The sequence below is a fragment of the Lonchura striata genome, chromosome 5, assembly GCF_046129695.1.
Source record: "Lonchura striata isolate bLonStr1 chromosome 5, bLonStr1.mat, whole genome shotgun sequence".
Classification (NCBI taxonomy): Eukaryota; Metazoa; Chordata; class Aves; order Passeriformes; family Estrildidae; genus Lonchura; species Lonchura striata.
This window is the reverse complement of record NC_134607.1, coordinates 57,812,655-57,831,289: the sequence shown is the minus strand read 5'-3', so window position 1 is coordinate 57,831,289 and position 18,635 is coordinate 57,812,655. Positions and strand designations below refer to the sequence as shown.

General features: G+C 36.3%; 1 protein-coding gene across 4 annotated transcripts in view; it reads right to left on the bottom strand.

The window, feature by feature from the left end:
- The window catches only part of LUC7L2 (LUC7 like 2, pre-mRNA splicing factor), a 29,425-nt gene that overhangs the window by 9,233 nt on the left and 1,557 nt on the right, over positions 1 to 18,635 (bottom strand). For 3 of the 4 annotated variants that reach the window (XM_021552896.3, XM_021552895.3, XM_077783611.1), the window contains exons 2-3: positions 10,415 to 10,509; positions 860 to 958 (exon numbers count right to left, since the gene is read on the bottom strand). In XM_021552896.3, the coding sequence (XP_021408571.1) occupies positions 860 to 958; positions 10,415 to 10,509 (194 nt within the window). Of the gene's footprint in view, positions 1 to 859; positions 959 to 10,414; positions 10,510 to 12,200; positions 12,272 to 18,635 lie in introns of all 4 variants that reach the window. The other variant, XM_021552897.3, reaches the window with a different exon arrangement.

Sequence of the window (18,635 nt, the reverse complement as noted above, 5' to 3'; positions counted from 1 at the left end):
CATCAGTAAGAACAAGGATCAATGCTGACAAGAATATAAATATTTAATAAGATGTAAGGCTTCTTTAGTTTATTAAGGCTTCACTTCCACAAGTTTTTATTAGTGAATAGTGAAACAATAATCTACCGGTTCATGCTGACTAACCACACCTATTAATACAAATTATTAAAAAAATTATAGCCTACACATTGTCATAGTTTCTAAGTATTTGCAGAAATTTGGAAGTGAATATGTCTTACAACAGAAGAAGTAGTAATGAGTATTTCTAGTGGCATTAAAATTCTTGGAAGGCTATTCAGTATCACTTCATCCATGAATCCACTTCATCCATGACACAAAATACTGAAACTTTTTTCACTAGGGTTTAAGTAGGTATATTAACCATCCCTCCAAATAACAATTAAAAAAAAAGAAACCCTTTTTATCCTAGCAAATACTAACTTCCTAGTTGGGAGTTCAAAACAAACTATAGTGTATGGAGACACAGTATATGATTTGTTATCTGACTACCAAATTTCTTTCCTAAGTGAAGAATTTAAAACTCTCTTCAAAGCATGCATACACAGCTTTAACAATTGCTTGCTATTTGACAACACTAAGAGAGAACTCAGGTTTATCATACTCTGAGAGGCTGTTAACAGTTCTACCTAGAGATGACTACCAACACAAATTAGCACACAAACATGAAGAGGCAAGTATCTTTCATGTAGCTGTGCCAAGAGTTTCTCTGCCTCTTTATAAAATCACTTTTCAAAAGTCTTCCTTCAGTCTGTAACAAAACTTAACATCTGTTGCTCAATTTATCCACCCAAGTACACAAATTAATGCTTTCTCTCCACCATTAAGACAAAATACATACATCAAGTTCAAAGAAGAAATCTTGATCTTTGGATGCTATTTCATAGTCTGCCCTTAATGCCAGGTCATGCACTTTCAGGCATTCTCCAAGGTCCATTCTCTGAAAAGAAAAAGGCAATGTGGTTTAACTTTTCAGAAGTGTTACAAGGAATAAGGTTAGCATTATTTTCTTTAACTGTCAAATATTCTGAAGCAAGTCATCTCCTCTCTGGTAATGAGAGTTTAACAAAGCTATAAGACAACACCAGGCCTTTGACAGACATGCACGAAACAATAAATAGTAACAGCAGAGAGAATGAACAGCTTATCATGATGGCTGTTTGCATTACAAAGTATCACTGATGTCCTGCAAAAATGCTGTTTTACCAGAAGTCCAAAAAAGTGACTGAAGTGTAGTATCATGTAATTGAACTTAAAACAGTTTAGTAGAGCCAAGTCCCACAAAAATAACTGGCAATTAAATGGTCAAATTCTTGACCTGAACTTGTCTGCACACTCTATGATAATGTGTTTCCATTATATTCATCACCTGAAAGAGCTACAAGCACAGCACCATTGTAAGTGCTGCTTAAAAAACAATCTTTAAGCATTTCAAGTAACACAACCAAAAATAAATCCCTGCAAAACATTTTGCAAATGGGGGAAGATGAGCTGAATGTTGGACTATATTCAAAAACCAGGGAAGAAAAAGTACAGATATTTCATTTGTAACCTAAAACCGTTCTAGAAGGGGCAGGAAGGAAGCATGGATGTAAAAAAGTAAGTAGGCTGCATCACTTATCTTGCATACAATCCCACTGAGGACAGTGCCCAGAATCTTACTGGGTAACAACTACTGTTACTGTTTTTAAATTGAATTTTGCATAGGAGACAACATAAAAAAATTCTAATTCAGTCTGCTCACAGCATGTCTGGTGACCAAGACAAAGCAATGTGCACTTGACAAAAAACAAACTGAAAAACTCCGTGCACAACCACCAAAAAACCCCAAACCAAAATCACTATAACCAACCAATTTGTAATGGAAATAAAACTGAATGAACTCAAAGTAGCCTCTCTGCAACAGCACAGGTTGATGTAGAATCATTGGAAGTGATTATTATTTACAGCACTTAAAACCAGCACAGTTTTAGTTAAGTCTGCTCTTAAGGCATTGTTCACTTAATATTAAGAAGAATTAATCCTTTCTTAACAATGAAAGCACATGACAAAAATTGAACTCTGATGGAAAAAAGTTGTTACTGTTGAAACTACTGCTGTAGTTAAATAACAATTTAACTACAATATATATTGTAGTATAACTGTATAAATAACTATTCCCCAGTGAGAGGGAAAAGAAGGATTTTGGGGGAGGAAAGCTTGTGGATCATGTGAAGGAAGAGGAAGACATATCTGGAGAATTTGTAGATGTTTCTAATCCACAAGGTTATCTCCAAATCCACAACGATTCCCGTAAGTATGGGCAGGAACAGGGCACCAGGCACTGGTATTTCCCCTCTCAACACCCAAATCTGATTCATAGTGTCATCAGATCTGAGTAAAATCCCTGGCAAATCGAACTTGGGACATCTCAGCATGAACCTTGGCACCCTCAAACCATCTGAGCATCAACACAAACCCCTTAAATACAAACCTAGAATAATTAATAACTTGCATTGAGAGTTTTGTAAAGTTTCTATTCACTGACAGAAGATCAATGTTAACTCAGAACATGCTGCAAGCCAAATGTGTGAGGGTTTTGTTAGGTTTTTGTTTGCTTATTTTTAATAAAATACTTGGATTTAAGTAAACAATCAAAGCTTCATAAGTATAGTAAAATAAACCCCAATTATTTTAGTCTTCTCTAATTTTTTTACTTAGACTTCCAATGAAACCATTAAAGTAACTTTTATGGAAGCTGTTGGTTTATTTCATACAGAAGTTTCAGATAGAGGAAAAGACCCACATCAGTAAAATAAAGTATTTTGAACTTAGAAAGGTTTTTTATAAACTGTAGTTATTTTAATCCCCTTCAGCCACCATAAATCTGTTTTCCGGAAAACATTTGATTGCAATAGGGAACATCTGACTGCAATGATAAAGGAAAAGATTAGCTTTTCCTTTTGCAACTATACAGGACCTCAGCAATTTTGTTAACTGATGCAAATCCACAAAGACTTTGAAGCTTAGCAATGTATTATGGAGGTCTCTTTTCAAGTCATACTGACATTATTTAAACTGAAGTATTTTTTCAGTTAAGTACTTCAATACTGGGAGAACAATGTGGAAGAACTTTAAAAAAGTTATCTTAAAATTAGACACTTGAAACTTATCCTAAAATTGTGAAAAGATTGACTTTATGTTGATTCATCTCTTGTACAGAATAAGGTCTTTAAGGCTAAAAGTGTAAAACTCAAGGCCAATTCTGTTTGAAGTGAAGCATTTGAGTTATAAATGCACAGATAAGGTTAGTGACACACTTCAATAGGTCTGAATACAGTGACAAAAAGCCTGAAACACATCCAGCACGCACAAATGCCCCACACTATTCTAAGATGCAATCTGCATACACTTTGAATAAATGCATGAAATAAAATTCCATCATACACTAAAAACCCTCATAATTCATGTAACCACGACATGCTGCTCACTTTACATGTTTTATGCTTCTTTCTCTCTATTTGGGATGGATTCAACCTCCACAAAACAGTGCATTTTCTGATTTCTTTGCCTCTTACTGGGAATTGTAAATCTAAAGCCTGAAAGGATGGTAATTAGTCTGAACCAGCATTACTACTGAGAAACATTCTGTCCTCTCCTTATCCCTGTGCTGTGCCACTCTATGCTGGCACATCTGCCTGTGCTGTTGAACACAATCTGGGCAGTGACTGGGTAAAACATATCTTAGCAAACCAAATACAGAAGCTAATTTTTCAGCAGCGTACCTTTGTCCAACTTGTTGGGCAGCCATATAAACAATGTGCTGAGATTATGTAGGGAACAACATAGTAGTGGACTTAAGAAGCTGGAGTCTCTTACAGCATTAAGATAGCAAATTCAAAAGCTTTTGAAAACCTTCAGTAATATTAGTGGAAATTTTGGAGCATAAGGAGTATGTTATGATTTCTTTTTGTTAGATAACTCAATCACAACAGAATAAATCTTGGCTCCCCTTCCCCCTTTTGACCCAACAGGGCAGCCTGATAAATACTTAGGCATAACAGGCAGCAAGAACAATCAGGTGCAAGAGAAAAGGATTCTTTATCAGTACTTTTGCTGCTGAAGAAATTACATCATTGTTGGAACTGCTCCTTAACACAGCCTATAGTAGTCCTGGGTAATCATTTGAAAGTCTTCACAGAAACATTACTACAAAATATCTTTCATAAAAGTTCCATTAGCAAACCACAGTGTAAAGAGAGCTTAAAAACCCAGCACATTTAAAACTCTTAAATAAGTTTGCATATTAAACACAAAAACAGGCTAAAAAGCACTTCTGCTGGTGTGAGTTATGCAACATCAGGGAAAGACAACTCATCTTGGGAATGATTCATTACTGTCAAAAGTCTATGCTGGATCATGACTGCCAAGAACCTTAACAAGCACAGAGCAGCTTGCAGTATAATCTGGCTCATATGGATAGCTGTAAAAGAGATGAATAGCAGATGAAAATGGACAGAAGATACAGTAAGACACATTTCTTTCCTTTTCCACAAGCCCACCTTGCAATTTGGTGCCAAGACATGCTCTCCCTCCAGAGGCAAAAAATAAGCATTGGTAGTCTGCCATTTAAAGATCAATCACATTTGAAACAGAGATGGCTAAGAGGGAGACTTACGCTCAGACACTGAGTTAATGGAAGGCTTAAAAAGAACAAACACTGTTTTTCACTGTCAATACACTGACTTTTAGACAGACTTACACTACCTAAAATTGATTTACAGAGCAGTTCAGATGAACAACACAAATAAAGAAAGGTGAAATCATCCAAGTCCCCAGGCTAGACGTAACTTTAGTTCATTGAGTGAGCTAAGCCATGCTTTGGGTCATTCTGCAGTTTTCTGCACTTTTACTGAGATTAAAAGACGAAGAAAAGCCTATATATTTGGAGATTCTTCATTGCAAATGAAAGTTATTGCTGAAGATAAGTCTAGGTAACCACACACATAAAAGCAGAATATCAGGAGTCCTTTAGTTATTGCTGAAATCTACTTAAGAAACTAATGCATTCTAACACTTGCTGACCACTTTCTACAATACTTTTTTTATTTCTTAGCATTAGATGGGCAATTAAAGCAGATTCATTTCCCATTGCTAAGGTTTAAGAAAACTGGTCTTTCACAAAAGAAAACGTTTGTATTGAAATGATTTAATAATAATTTTTGTCATCCCATCCACAAAATAGATATAATGTTTTTGGTATAATAAAGAAATATAGATTACATTTTGTTTGCATAGTGCTGCTTCAATCAAATTAGGTAAAAAAAAATTGCATTAATTAATTATGAGTTGACAAGGAAGAGCTAGCCAAGGATCTGGCAGCAGAGACTCTGCAGAGTTTATTTGCAAAATAAATGTGCACTCTGAGTAGCTGACAAGTAACTGAACAGGAAACTAAACTCTGATGTGATGCTGTTTCTGGAACATGAAATTAAGGTGGAGTTTTTCCACCCCTTTTCCTTTTCAGCTTTTGAGCTACCTACCTACAGCAAAATTCTCATTTTGCACTTCTGCAATTGCTACAAGTTCCTTTGATATCAGAAATTTGATTACTGAATATACTCTATACAGACTGCAAAAAGAGCATAGAAAAGCTAAAGGTACTTAAAACACAAAGGGCAGACATTGAGCCAAATAACACACTAGCACAAACTATCAAATGCTTCTAAAAACAGCAGGGTTCTTTTAGAGGTTTTTCAAAGAAGATACTCTGGGCAGTGTTTATGTAGATATTTTCTTTTTAGATATAAAGATACCAAATTAGTCCACATTCAGTGAGAAAATAATTTTTTGTTTGTTTGCTTAGAAAGATCTGACATTGCTGAAAAATTGATATTGGGGGAACCAGATCTCTTCCTTTAACAAACTGCCAAGGCACTACTAGGGTCAGTATGAGAACATTTACTACTGATAAAAAGAAGCTGAAGACAGACTCTTTGCTGAAATCTTGCTTATTATGGAACTCATTCTTCAGCTGCACTACCAATTTTATTTTGAACAAATTTCTAGACTTGTGATAAAACCCATCTTTTCTTGTAGGCAACACATATTTAGAAGGGGATTTAAGTTCTCTCACTCCACTAACAGTTTTAACCTTTGTAGGATTTCACTAGCAGAAAAGAAATGCTGAGCAAAAAAGATGCAGAAATTATTAGGTTGAAGTCCTTAGTAACCACTGAATTCCAGCTATCTTCTGAAGTATAATATTTTTTAAAAGACATTTCTCCATGTAACCATATTCTCATTTCCAAAGACTTCAACTTCTTAGAATAAATCATCACTACCAAAACTAGCAGCAGTCTTTCTTATTATTGAGATATTTCAGTGTTTACATAGTATTTGTTCTTCTAGCCTGACTATAGACTGTATTAACACTGAGATTGATAACCGTGCAGAAAGTAACAACGCCCCCTCCACCTCAATAAATGAAACCCATTAAAATGGAATGTGGTACAATCAGTTCACTTTCCTGGTGCTGGCCAAAGAAACTAAGAATACATTTCAGAGACTGACATGATCACTTGAGAGGACAACAGTGCACTTCACAATTCATCACCACTGGGTTGAAGGCTTCAAACTGAGCTAGCTTATGCAAGCCTAATTTAATTTGATTTGATTTGCTAAGCTGAAGCAGTTCACATGATCAAATCAGTCCTAAACTGAAAAGCTGATACCCTCAGACACAATGCCTTCTAATGCTTTTTCTAGAAGTACAGCATAAAGTCATAGTCACACCCCAAACCACAAGTTTTAAGCATAAAAATATCTCCAGAACCAGTGGGACTACTGGCAAATCAATAAATTACAGATTAAAACTCCTTACTAACATCTATCTGCACTATGTGTGAACTCTCCAAACGTACACGGTAAAAGAAGATATAGACAGTACATTCAGTGAGCCTAAATGGATTCAGCCCACTGTGAGAGGGATACCCATGGGCAGGCAAACTCCATCTTTTTCTAGGCTCCACTGCAAGAAACCTTCTGACTTCAGTGCAAGCTTCAACACCCTGCTCCTCAGCTAAAATCTAAATTTAGATGTCTTAATCTGGGGCTGAATTCCACTCCTAATAAGATTAAAGTTAGCAATGTATTCAAGTATATTGCTAAACCAAGGTCTTGATTAATGTGGTTTTTAGTCAGTAAGAGTCCTGAAGAGCTGCATGCAATAAATTTAGGAACATCTAAAGATATCTTTAACTGCAGGACAAGCCAATAGAGCCTATTTTCAGGTCTGGATTAAATAAAATGCAAGAAATATTTTTTTCGCAATAAATACACAGAAATACAAAGTTAATTCATTGAGCAGATAAGAGTTTCTGGAACCATCATTTGCAAGACCATATATAATATTTGTGAAACTTTTTTCATCAGGGAAGCACCATCAAGTTGGTAAGAAAGCCAGATTAATGCGGAAGTGTTGGGATTTTCAAAAACAGCTACTGGGTTACAACCATTCAGGACATTGCTACTTAATAATACCCTTATTAAAGGTATTAGTTTTAAATCTTCCTACCTTGTGACTTTCATTAGTACTCTGCTATTCATTCAGAAACATACAAAGATAGGGAAAACACACACATCTTATAAAACCTGCAGGAGACAGCGGAGACCTTACTTATATCCAGAGAACACTGCTTAACTGGTTCATACCATTATGGGGGAAGTAATCTGACTCCTACATATGCAGCTTCAGTCCCCAGTCTCATAAAATGGATAAACAAATATTTTTGTAAAGGAAAAACCCAAACACCCACAAACAAAAACCCACCCAAACCAAAACAACCAAAATCATTAAGGGTAAAAGTGTTAACTCTGTAAGGCAAAAAAAAAAAAAAAAAAAAAATCACTAGCAGTAAGTAGGAAAATTATTCACTGTCTCATTAGCCAGGGTTTACAGTCTTACTAATTTCTCACTGTAAAATTTTCAGCTCAAAATGAATGAACAAGCTCTTAAACCACTGACTTATATATGCAAACTGGTGTCCAAGTGATCGTTAACACAAAAGCACCTTCACCAGACATAGACACTTCTGACAGCTTGACTTGACATTTCCCAGTCTAAAACCCAGAAACTTAACTAGCACAAAAAACATGTCCATAAAGAAAATCCCTAAAAAAAAAAGTATAGACACACTATACCTTTACCAACACATACTGCAACCTGAGGAACACAGGTTTTTATTGTCAAGGGAAATCAAAGCCTTTGCAGTGTTTTGAGAATTTGGCCATTAAGGGAAAGAACACACCAAAATAACAGAGCCTACTCATATGAGTCCCTCTGTTTGTCTTATGTTATCGGTGAATGTCTTCCTGGAGTGGTTTGAAAGAGTGGATGGACTAGAGATGTACAGAAGTCTGCATTTTGCAGACAGGAACAGTAATAAACAGTACCTAGGAATTATAGATAATCTTGTGACACACAAAAACCCAGGCAATTCATATCCAATATTTTACTCATAATCTAGTCAATATAAAGATTTGACCTCATAAAATGTCCCCAGACAACTTACTGTTCCAGAAGCACTCAGGGACTTGAATTAAAAAAAAAAGTCACTCAGCTTTTGTTACTATAGTTCTTGAATGCAAAGATTTATTAGGAACATCTTGATACAACTGAAGAAAACTTCACTCATTTTCTAAATCAGTGACAAACTGTTCAGTAAGACTCCATGCTTCCTGACCTTTTAAAAACTACTGTTAAAGAAAGAAGGTCCATTCCCGTAGATCTATGACCAGGTAAACAGCAGATCACATGGCCCAGGTAAAGCTTGTCTCTTTTGAGTCTCCTTTCTACTACTCCCACTAAAAGCATTAAACTAGTCACTGCTTTTCTGCACCCAGATTTACATTGTGGAACACATCTTCTGGTACTGACTAGCTGCATGAGGAAGGAAAAGACTGATAGTCTCTAAAGAAGCAGTTTCATTTAGTATTCCAAGAACTGCAACAAAATGTGGTATGAGGCTGAAGAAAACTTCTAGTGAGGACTTAAACTGTGTCACCTGCCTCAGCCTACATGACTGACCTGAAGTGTAAAAGATGCTACTGCATGATACCTATGGCTTTTATAGTTCTGAAGATAAACATTTCTTTACTTACAGATATTATAGAAATCTTTGTTTACAGAAATTGGACCACAATGAAAAGTTGTCAAACGAATCTTTGACAAGTTTCTTCTTGTGGATTATGATCAATGCCTTTGTATGTTTTGATAGCATACCAGGATGTCCCTAGCAGGAGTTATTTTGCTCACCACATAACCAAAGCTTCATCCAATCAAACAGATGGGTGAAAAGAAACACAATGTTTTCCCTTTCCCCCAATTTTTTTTTTTTTTTTTGTGGGCAGCAATGCACAAAACAGTTCAAAATAAAACTATATATACATTGATACACAGTACTACTTCAAATAATCCCTCAGACAGATTTTCCAGTACTTATTTTCCCTGATGCCAAAGGACAATAAAATGTGCCAACATCAGTGAAAAAAGCAACCCTAGCAGCATCAAGAATAATAGGCACGTGGGACTCTGTATCATCATACTGTATCCACCATTAATTATTCTAACCATCAAACATTAGATTAAATAACCAATAAAACATTACTCACCTGCCTTTCACAAAAAATAAGCTACCTTAAACATGGATCACAAGGTAAAGCACAAGCACACTTACAAAGCAAAGCTACTGGCCTGTGTCAAAGCCCCTTGTTTCCTATGCTCACAAAGTGGAACTTCTACTACAGATGCACAAAATTCCAAGTCAAACAAGTTACTAATATGCCATAAATGGAAATTCAAAAATTGCTTTAGCATTTATAACAATGGCACAGTAACTGGATATTGTATAGTAAGTGCCACTATCATATTAAACATCTCTCAACTTTTAGAAATTTAATTACTTGAACTTTCAATTATTTTTATTAAAATATTTCTGAAGAGAGAAAAATCTCTGTACTTCTCTATACAAATACATCTGTGTAATACCTTCCCACTACAACATACATTTTTAAGAAAGCAACTTCATAACTTACACATATGATATATTTTATTTCTTTCTATTACTTGCAACTGTACCACTGTAAGGCCACTCTGTTACAGCAAATTTACATCCATAACATTCCGTGGCTTTTCATGTAAACAATGAAATTTAGGTAATAATTAGCATACAAAACAGAAGAATTCTAAAAATTAACTTCAGAACCCATAAATTAATTGTTTATGAAAGTTCCTCTGAACTACCAGAGAGTGCTAGATAGTCACTGAAAACCATGAAATTGAAGGAAATACTACAAAGAACAGATATAATTCAATTTCTCCACTTATCTAAATAAACCATGAAAATTAGCTACTTACAGTTCCAGAGAGCACATCGTGAGGGCAGCAGTTGAGAAGGTGGCTCTTGCACACTCGGTCATCACTGAATTTGATTCGCTGGCGGGTCGTGTCACCTGCAATATAGAAATCAGCACATTCCAGGTCAGAACTCTGCGGCAGTCAGACACATCCTGCAGGTTACATGCAAAGCGTTAAGTGCCCTGTCAATACTGAAGGTCTATGGAAACTAGAACTCAAAACACTCTATGCTTCTTTGTCAAACAACACCAAAGCCACAAATGTGTGTTTTAATGCTCTAGAATGCTATTTTTAAATTCTCTCACACTTCCCCTTCAAAAATGCAGCAGGAAAAGTGCTTGAAACCAGAAAGCCAGTATTAGCTTAAAAACATTTTGATACAATAGCATTTGTTAAATGAGCTATATAATGCTCTGTTCAGACTTTGCATGAAATAGTGACGTATTTCTATGCAAGAATTAGCATATCAAAGCAGCCTCATAAACACAAAATGAATCACGTAAGAGTCTTCACCAAATCCCACCTGATACTCATTTTATGATTTTGCTTTTGGATGCAATGCAACCTTTAAAATCTGATGGGAGTAGCATAAAGAGTTGGCAGAAGAATGATTTTAAATGCTTACAAACCTGAAAAAAAAAAATCAAACATATGGGCATAGCCTATATGCAAAATAGTTTATAGGTGTTTGCATATCTCCATATGATAAACCTTTTTTCTTCTACATGCTGTTTGTTGGGCTGGAACATCTTAATTATATCTTCATTGTGGCAGGTTGCAGCTCTTGCATCAGCAGAAGCATCAACCTGCCCAGACACTGAGGTCTAATTGCGAGGCTGAAGAACCCCTTCCCGGAGCAAGACCTGAAGTCTTCAGAACAAAGTAATCAGCTGGTATTCTGGGGATGAGGGCTGAACATGTTTCCCTTTGAGTAAAATAATTGTCACTGTTTGAAATTCAGAAGAGAGATCACTGCAATGGTTCTCTTCTTGTTAAGACACAGGCATGATAAAACACCTCAATCTCTCTGAGGATGCAGCCTTTTTTTTTTTTAAGAACATAATTTGATATGATTTCTTATAACTGAAAACCTACTGGTGAATTACTGAAGCAAAGAGCTGCTGGGAGAAAAAGTGACATACTCTTTCTCAGTATGTGAGCTCAGACAGCAGCCTCTTCCATTTCATCAAATATTTTTAGAGAGTTTAGATATATTTTGCAGTTATTCAGTTTTTTTTTATGGCTTCATGATTTGAAACTCTGAACTTCTAGATTTGAATATCTTAAATAATTCAAGAAGCCATATTCTTTACTGAGGTTAACTACAACAGAGAGGAATAAAAAAACCCATATTGTTTTAGTCAAACCTTTCTTACTATTATGTAATCCGATTTTTAAATATTTGTTCTATGTATAGGATACTAATATATAACATTTTCAGATGGGCCATGTTTTGGATTATTTAGTAAACAAAAGCTTTCATGAAAAACACATGCTTAATTTGCCTGCAGGATACAACAGGTAAAACCTGTAACCCACACACTACAGAGCTTCAAAGCAGTTCAACAATAGGTTTTCTAGAGGGCAACCTTACTGCTTGGTTATACTTACAGTACTAAAAATTCAGAGTAATCCCTTTATAATCATGCCTACTACTGCAGTGAAAAGTTCTAAGAGTTCTGCTCTTTTTTTTTTCCTTTTAGGAGGTGGATCTTTATTTTTTTTAACACATAACTGCGTTTGTTCCACATTCATTAACACATCTGAAAAGTTATTGATAACTCACGGCTCGGCGAATGCGGGGCCTTTCTGACACTCCCTTGCAGATTGATGTAGGCAGGCAAAGATACATTGAACCTTTATAAATAAAACAAGGGGCCAGATTGTTCAGTTTGTATAGAATAATAGACTCTGCCAGCAATTTTAACACAGCATCTAGAAATACATGTTGACCGTAAAGATTCTTCTATATAAAGACACATCAACAAAATAAAGAAAAGTATTTAAAAAAAACCCCAAAGCTGATGGCCTAAAAGCACTAACCTATCAGGAGTCAAGGAGTTACCAAGACCAGGAAATTGCTGAAAGACTCAGGTTCCTTAAGTAAAGTTGGCAATTAGTATTTTCTCAGACATTACCTCCAAATACCTTTTTTCATACCTCTACCACAACTAGGTACTGATACTACAGCTGAAATGCAGTCATTTTTCATCAAAGTGGCTACCATGATAATCACAATTACCAACCTGAGGAAGACAGCATGGGTGAAAAAAAAGTGGCAGAAACTGATCAACAACAGCCTTAAGAGTACTTTACGCATTTGTATTTTAAACTTTTTCTGCGCTGTGCCTTTATTCAAGCATTTACAAAAAGTTTAGAAAGGTTCCCTTACAAATATGATTGGGGTATTTACATTTTCTTTTCTACAAATAGCGATTTTGTACATTTGCATTTCTTATTAATATATGCTGTTTCAGAAGGAGAATATAGAAGATTTATTCTGCTGCTGACCTACTGGTGAATCATCCTGAGAGGGTAATGGCCTGAGATCTACATAGGTTGCTGGAGAGGGATGGAAGAATAAAATCTGTGGATCCACTATGCACCTGACATTCTGACTACAACAGCAAATGAGATTTATGCAGATGCCTTCTAAGAACTAAAACAACACAAACAGATGTGGTCTTAAGACAAGGACTTTTGCAAGATGCTACTTCTGCTTGTCAAACTGTAGGGAAGTTGATACCTTCTTTGTATGGTCAAACAAACAAGTGAATGCTAAATCTAAATAAAAGAGTATTTAAAAAAAAACCACCAAAAACCAAAAACAAAAAAACAAAGCTTTATATATTCTGTAATAAAAAAGTAATACACCCAGGCAACAAGTAGCTGCAGTCATCTAAGTTTTAGAAGTATTCTTGAACATCTATAAAGAGGACATGATCACTTCAGACCTTATTACAAGTTCTTTTATAACAAGTAAATAATTAAATCAGCTCAGAACAGCAGTTTATTTAACCCTGCCTCTGAAGAACAGCACCGTATTCAACTACTTGATCTTTAAGACTCATGCTCATTAGAGAAATGAAAGTATTTTACCAGGGCATTACAGGAGTCAATATCTATTACTGTAAGCCATCCCCGTTTCCAATTAGACTTTTTTCCAGTAAAAGAAAAATCATATGGTTGCTAAAATTTACATGAAGAAATTTTGTCCAAGAAGCATCAGCTTTAGTTTTACTTAAAGTACATGTCCCAAACTACATTTCTCTAAGGGATTACTTTCCCAGTAAACAGAGAACTTTGAAACAGAACCGAAAAGTAAAAAAGCAAAACATCAAGGAAACTTCTATACTTGCACATTTCATTTCCTTTACAAGCATAAGGAAACTGTACACGGGATACAGAAATATTGAAGAGATTATGGCAGTAATGTAAACTTTCTAAAGGAAGTTTTCTATTTTGTATAAAACATACTGACTACAAAATTAACATCAATATTTAAGACCAGTGCATACTGCTGATTAAGGAACATCCAGAGGTTAAGCTTACAATGCGCACTTGTAATACACAATTCACTTTGAATTCGCAAGTCTAATCTATTAGCAAGCCACCACAATGTCATTCCTGTTCAGCATATTTTAATCACAAACCAGCAGAATAACACTTACGCATCAACATCACTTAGCATAGTAACATGCTCATAACAATGACTTCTTTCATCCAGCATCTCTTACTATTCTGATGTACCCTAATACTGTCAACAATCCCAAAGCACTGATGAGAACTACCCTTTATAATCCAACTGTAACCTCTAATTGCAAACCAGGGGTGCAATCCATGCAAAGGAAACAAAGTGAATTTTCATTTTCACGCTGTTGACTTCCTGAATTAAGATACATTAACAGAAAATGGTTAACTTTCCACTCAAATTTTTGAAGCATGACTCCCAACATGTTGGCAAGGGACTCTGAAAGCTTTATTCGAGAACTAACTGGGTGGAGTATGTGTTTAAAAACTGTGTATCAAATTCCACCCGCAAAGCAATCCCTGACTAACCAGTATCCAACAGCATTATTTAACTGAGGCTTATGCAGGCACAGAAGATCCTGCTCCTGCTGCACAGTGAATGGGCAGCTAATTCTGACACTCATGTCACTAACACTGGACATGTGCTGATCCTAACACTTTTAGAATAATACATATTTCTAACCAAGACTGCTTTTGTTTTACACCATCATGTAAGCAACATGAATGCAGAATATAATGAGATCATCCTTTAGCTAATGCACTACAAGTTGAACAAATACAGGAATGGTTTTCCTTGAGGCATGAATATGCCCATTTGCTTCTTCATAAATGCCATTTTAGACAGCACCCCAAACAGAGAATAATTCCTCAAGTGCTTCACTGTTTTTAAGGCCTAAACTATCAGAACTTTATAACAAAGCCAGAAAATACACACAATTCACTAAACACAGACATGGCTCTTAAAACCTGATCACTCCTGATTGACAAATTGTCCTGAACACAAATAAAGCACCTTTTCATTAAGTCCATGTGCTGTGACTACTTTCAGATTTCTGAGCTGATTTCAGTTCAACATTTTGGGAACGTTTTGCAGAAATTCCTGTACATGAGATATTTTTCTCTGCCTTGCTGCTGAAGGCTCTTGGCTCCCTAGCCTGGCTCTCAGCCTGGAGCTACCCAAAATGGCTACAAAATCCTCAGCAATGATCTGTCAAAGTTTAAACACACATACCACCTTCTACCTCCAAGCATGAAGCAAAGTGGAAACCAAAATCTACCTAACCCTGCAAACACCAAAACAAACCCTCCACCCATTGTTAAGTACACAGAAATTCTTCAATAATCCCATACTAAAACAAAGAAACTAAAAAAATGGGTTACAAGTTCTAGATTACATCTCTCTTATTGTATAAAATGTGCCACCAAACAAAGGATGGGTAAAATAAGCACAGGAGAGTCACTTCAATTCCTTCCAAGCAATGAGGACAGAAAAGTCATACATTACTAACCTCTACTAAGGATAACTGAAGCATAACCCAGAAAAAACAGCTAGAATGTGAACAGATGCAAAAGGGCTATTATAAGCTTCAAAGGCAGAAGATGATGATCTACAACAAGAAAAGTAGTTTGCTAGTAACAGCTGAAGAATTGAGTTGAAGACTTCAAACATGGCAGCTCAGCTCCAAAAGCTATCAGGTGAAGCAAAAGGAAGTGCTGACTGGCACTTCATACATAAGCTACTGTCTAAAGGCTCCGGAGATTTTTCTGCTAGTCACATAGCACAGTGTTTGTTAAAATGCTTGGGAGAACCTTTTCACAACCACATGCAAGTCTCAGAAGCATGCACAAATTCACAAGTCTCTTAAGAGAATCTAATTAACTTTGCTAGATTTTTGTATTTCTAGACTGTAGTCTAGATTATAAATTTTGAAGTGGTGGCAACTATTTTAGAAACACAAACCACCATCACATTTCTTTGCAACAGTCAAGTCTTAGCAGCTTCAAGATGTTGTGTGACACCAGGGCCACTGGGATCTGCTGTGTCTGCACTGCTGTCACAAGTAATGATCCTGCTTTACCCTCTGCTTCCAACCACCTCCTCATGATGACTCCAGCACTCACCCCTGCAGCAAGGCAGAGCACATAACTGACCTGGTGGAAAATGAAACATTTGGGCAAGATAAGCTGATTCAAGATCACATGGAATCTTCGCCATCAGGCTTTTTACAGAAAACTTTATAGTTATGATCCTATCTGTAAGGCTCATTCCTGTTTTCTGGAGAACAGGGATGGCAAAAGCAGGGTTTACCTAAGTGTACTATTAAAGTTTAATTTTTAAAAATATTATTTTTGAACTGTAAAGTTGAGTAAAGTCATACTCTTCTATGCGCTGTGTATTCCTAAATGACAAGTTCATGCAGCTCTGGTCAACAACAAAAAAATTCAAATTGAACTAACATTTTAACTATTGACACGTGGAATAAAAACTCCTTTAGTTTAAGTGCTAACAGTAAAAAAAACCAAAAAACCAAAAAACAACAAACTAAAACCATTCATACATAATCACATAAGATTAGCACCTGGTTTTCAGCACTACTTATTTCTCAATATTTGGAAAACCCATATTATATATTCAGTAATTTATATTTAAAGCTCTCTAGGTATGGCAGATTATCAGTACTTGGAATGCCATTTCAGAGATTTTTTTTCAGCCTGCAGTCATAACTATATTAAAAAAACCCAGCTTTTTACTAGCATCAAAATCAATTATACTTTTAATTTTTGTTTAATTTTGGCACATTACACATCCAATTCAGCTTTCCACTTGTCAGAGAAATGTGCAAGAGAAGGTTAACCTAGGCAATATGCAATGTATTTAAAAAAACCCACGTCCTTTTAAATAATAATTAATAAAAGTTTTTCCCAAGTGTGTAAAAGAACCACTCCTGCCATTCTGACATTACTTTGCATTGACATCACCAACACAACTGCTTTTCAGATACCCCAGCTGTATTCTAAGAACTGCAACTCACTGGCAAGTCCTGAGAAGCACCAGGCAAGTCCCCTCAGCTCCACTCTCTGTCAGGTGTCTGTCACATGAGCGAAGGCAGGCACGGAGCAGGGAGCACTGGGCACAGCAGCTGCCAAGAGCCTGCCGAGCCCCACACCCTGGCAGGCACCAGCCAGCCAGCCGTGCCCTGTGACTGCAAGTGCCTCCATCCTGCTGCCCAAACTCAGCCAAGGGAGGCAGCAGCTGCCAAAGGGGTCGGGAAGCTCTGTGCTGTCCCTGCCCACAAGCACAGGGTCCTCTGGGAAAGGGACAGCCAGGACCCGGCCTGGAGCAGCACACCTGCTTCTGGACAGCCGCACGCTGAGCAGGCCTGTTTGACAAGAGACGTCTCCTCTCTAACGCAGATTGTTTCTCTTTAATATTCTTACAGCGTAGTGGCTATTTTTTGAATCACTGTGATCAATACAGAACTGTGCTTTCTAGGTGTTCTTGGAGCTTAACAGCAAATCTATAAAAACACTTAATCACTGCATCTTCCAGGCTTTTCCACCCTGGCCCTAGGGACACCAGTCATAATGAGTATGCACATTGTCCCACAAATTACAATCTACAGCTTATCTCCTAAAACCATGTTTGAGCATCTGCTTGTGGCATTTTCAAAATAATTTTCAGAGCATGTTCCTATTTTCTACACAAGATACTATAACCTAAAGGGGAAAAAAAAAAACCTATATATATTCAGGCACGGCCGCTGGTTTTAAATTTACCTCTGATTTTTTTCTATTACCACAGATGAGATCGAATGTTTAATCTACCTTTTCTAAAACAGATAAGATTTTTAAGCCTTCATATTCTAGGCTTCTCGAAAGACCCTGAACAACACAAAAAGACTAGCTAGACTTTGTAAAGTATAAAACTAAGAAGCACTTCGGTAATATTGAACAGTATAAAACAAAAACATTGCCCAAGAAAGATTATTATTTCAGAAACTCTACTGCATATTAAATTCTAATGTGTTGCTAGGGAGAGCAAAATCAAAGACAATGGGGAGAAGTGGTGAAATTAAAGTTCTGATCTACAAAGAAATTAAAAATTGACACATTCTAATGAAAAGCTGCAATTTGCATGTTAACAGAAATAGACTTTGTCAAAGGTAACAGGAATATAAAAAAACTTACGACCCCAAACCCCACTATTCTCAAGGTTAGCAATATTTAAATGACCTTGAGCCTGGCCTTGGATTTATTAAGTACCAACTCTGCAAAAAAAAGGTTCCTTTTCAATCCCCGTGTACAATTCAGTATAATTGATGCTGATGCTCCAGCTCCACTGGACTTTTTTTTTTTTTTAAACTAGAATGGTGTTACACAGAGATCATGGAAGCGAGTTTTACACATGGTCTTTTCTCCTTATCCTTCTCCATCCTGCCCATTTTGTTTAAATGCTTCCTTTTTAGCCAGTTAGTTTCTGAACAGTTCAGCACATGTGGTTTAGGAATTACAGGGCGAGTGGGACAGAGGGAATACAATTATCAACACAATAACTGCGTTCTCACAAAGCCAGAGAAAATAGAGCCTGAAATGGCTTTTCTTGGTTTAGATTTTAGTTCCTTAACGTTTTTGGGCAGCTGTCTCAAGTAAATCACACTCTTTTTCCACCATCCAACAGAAAATACCTTCA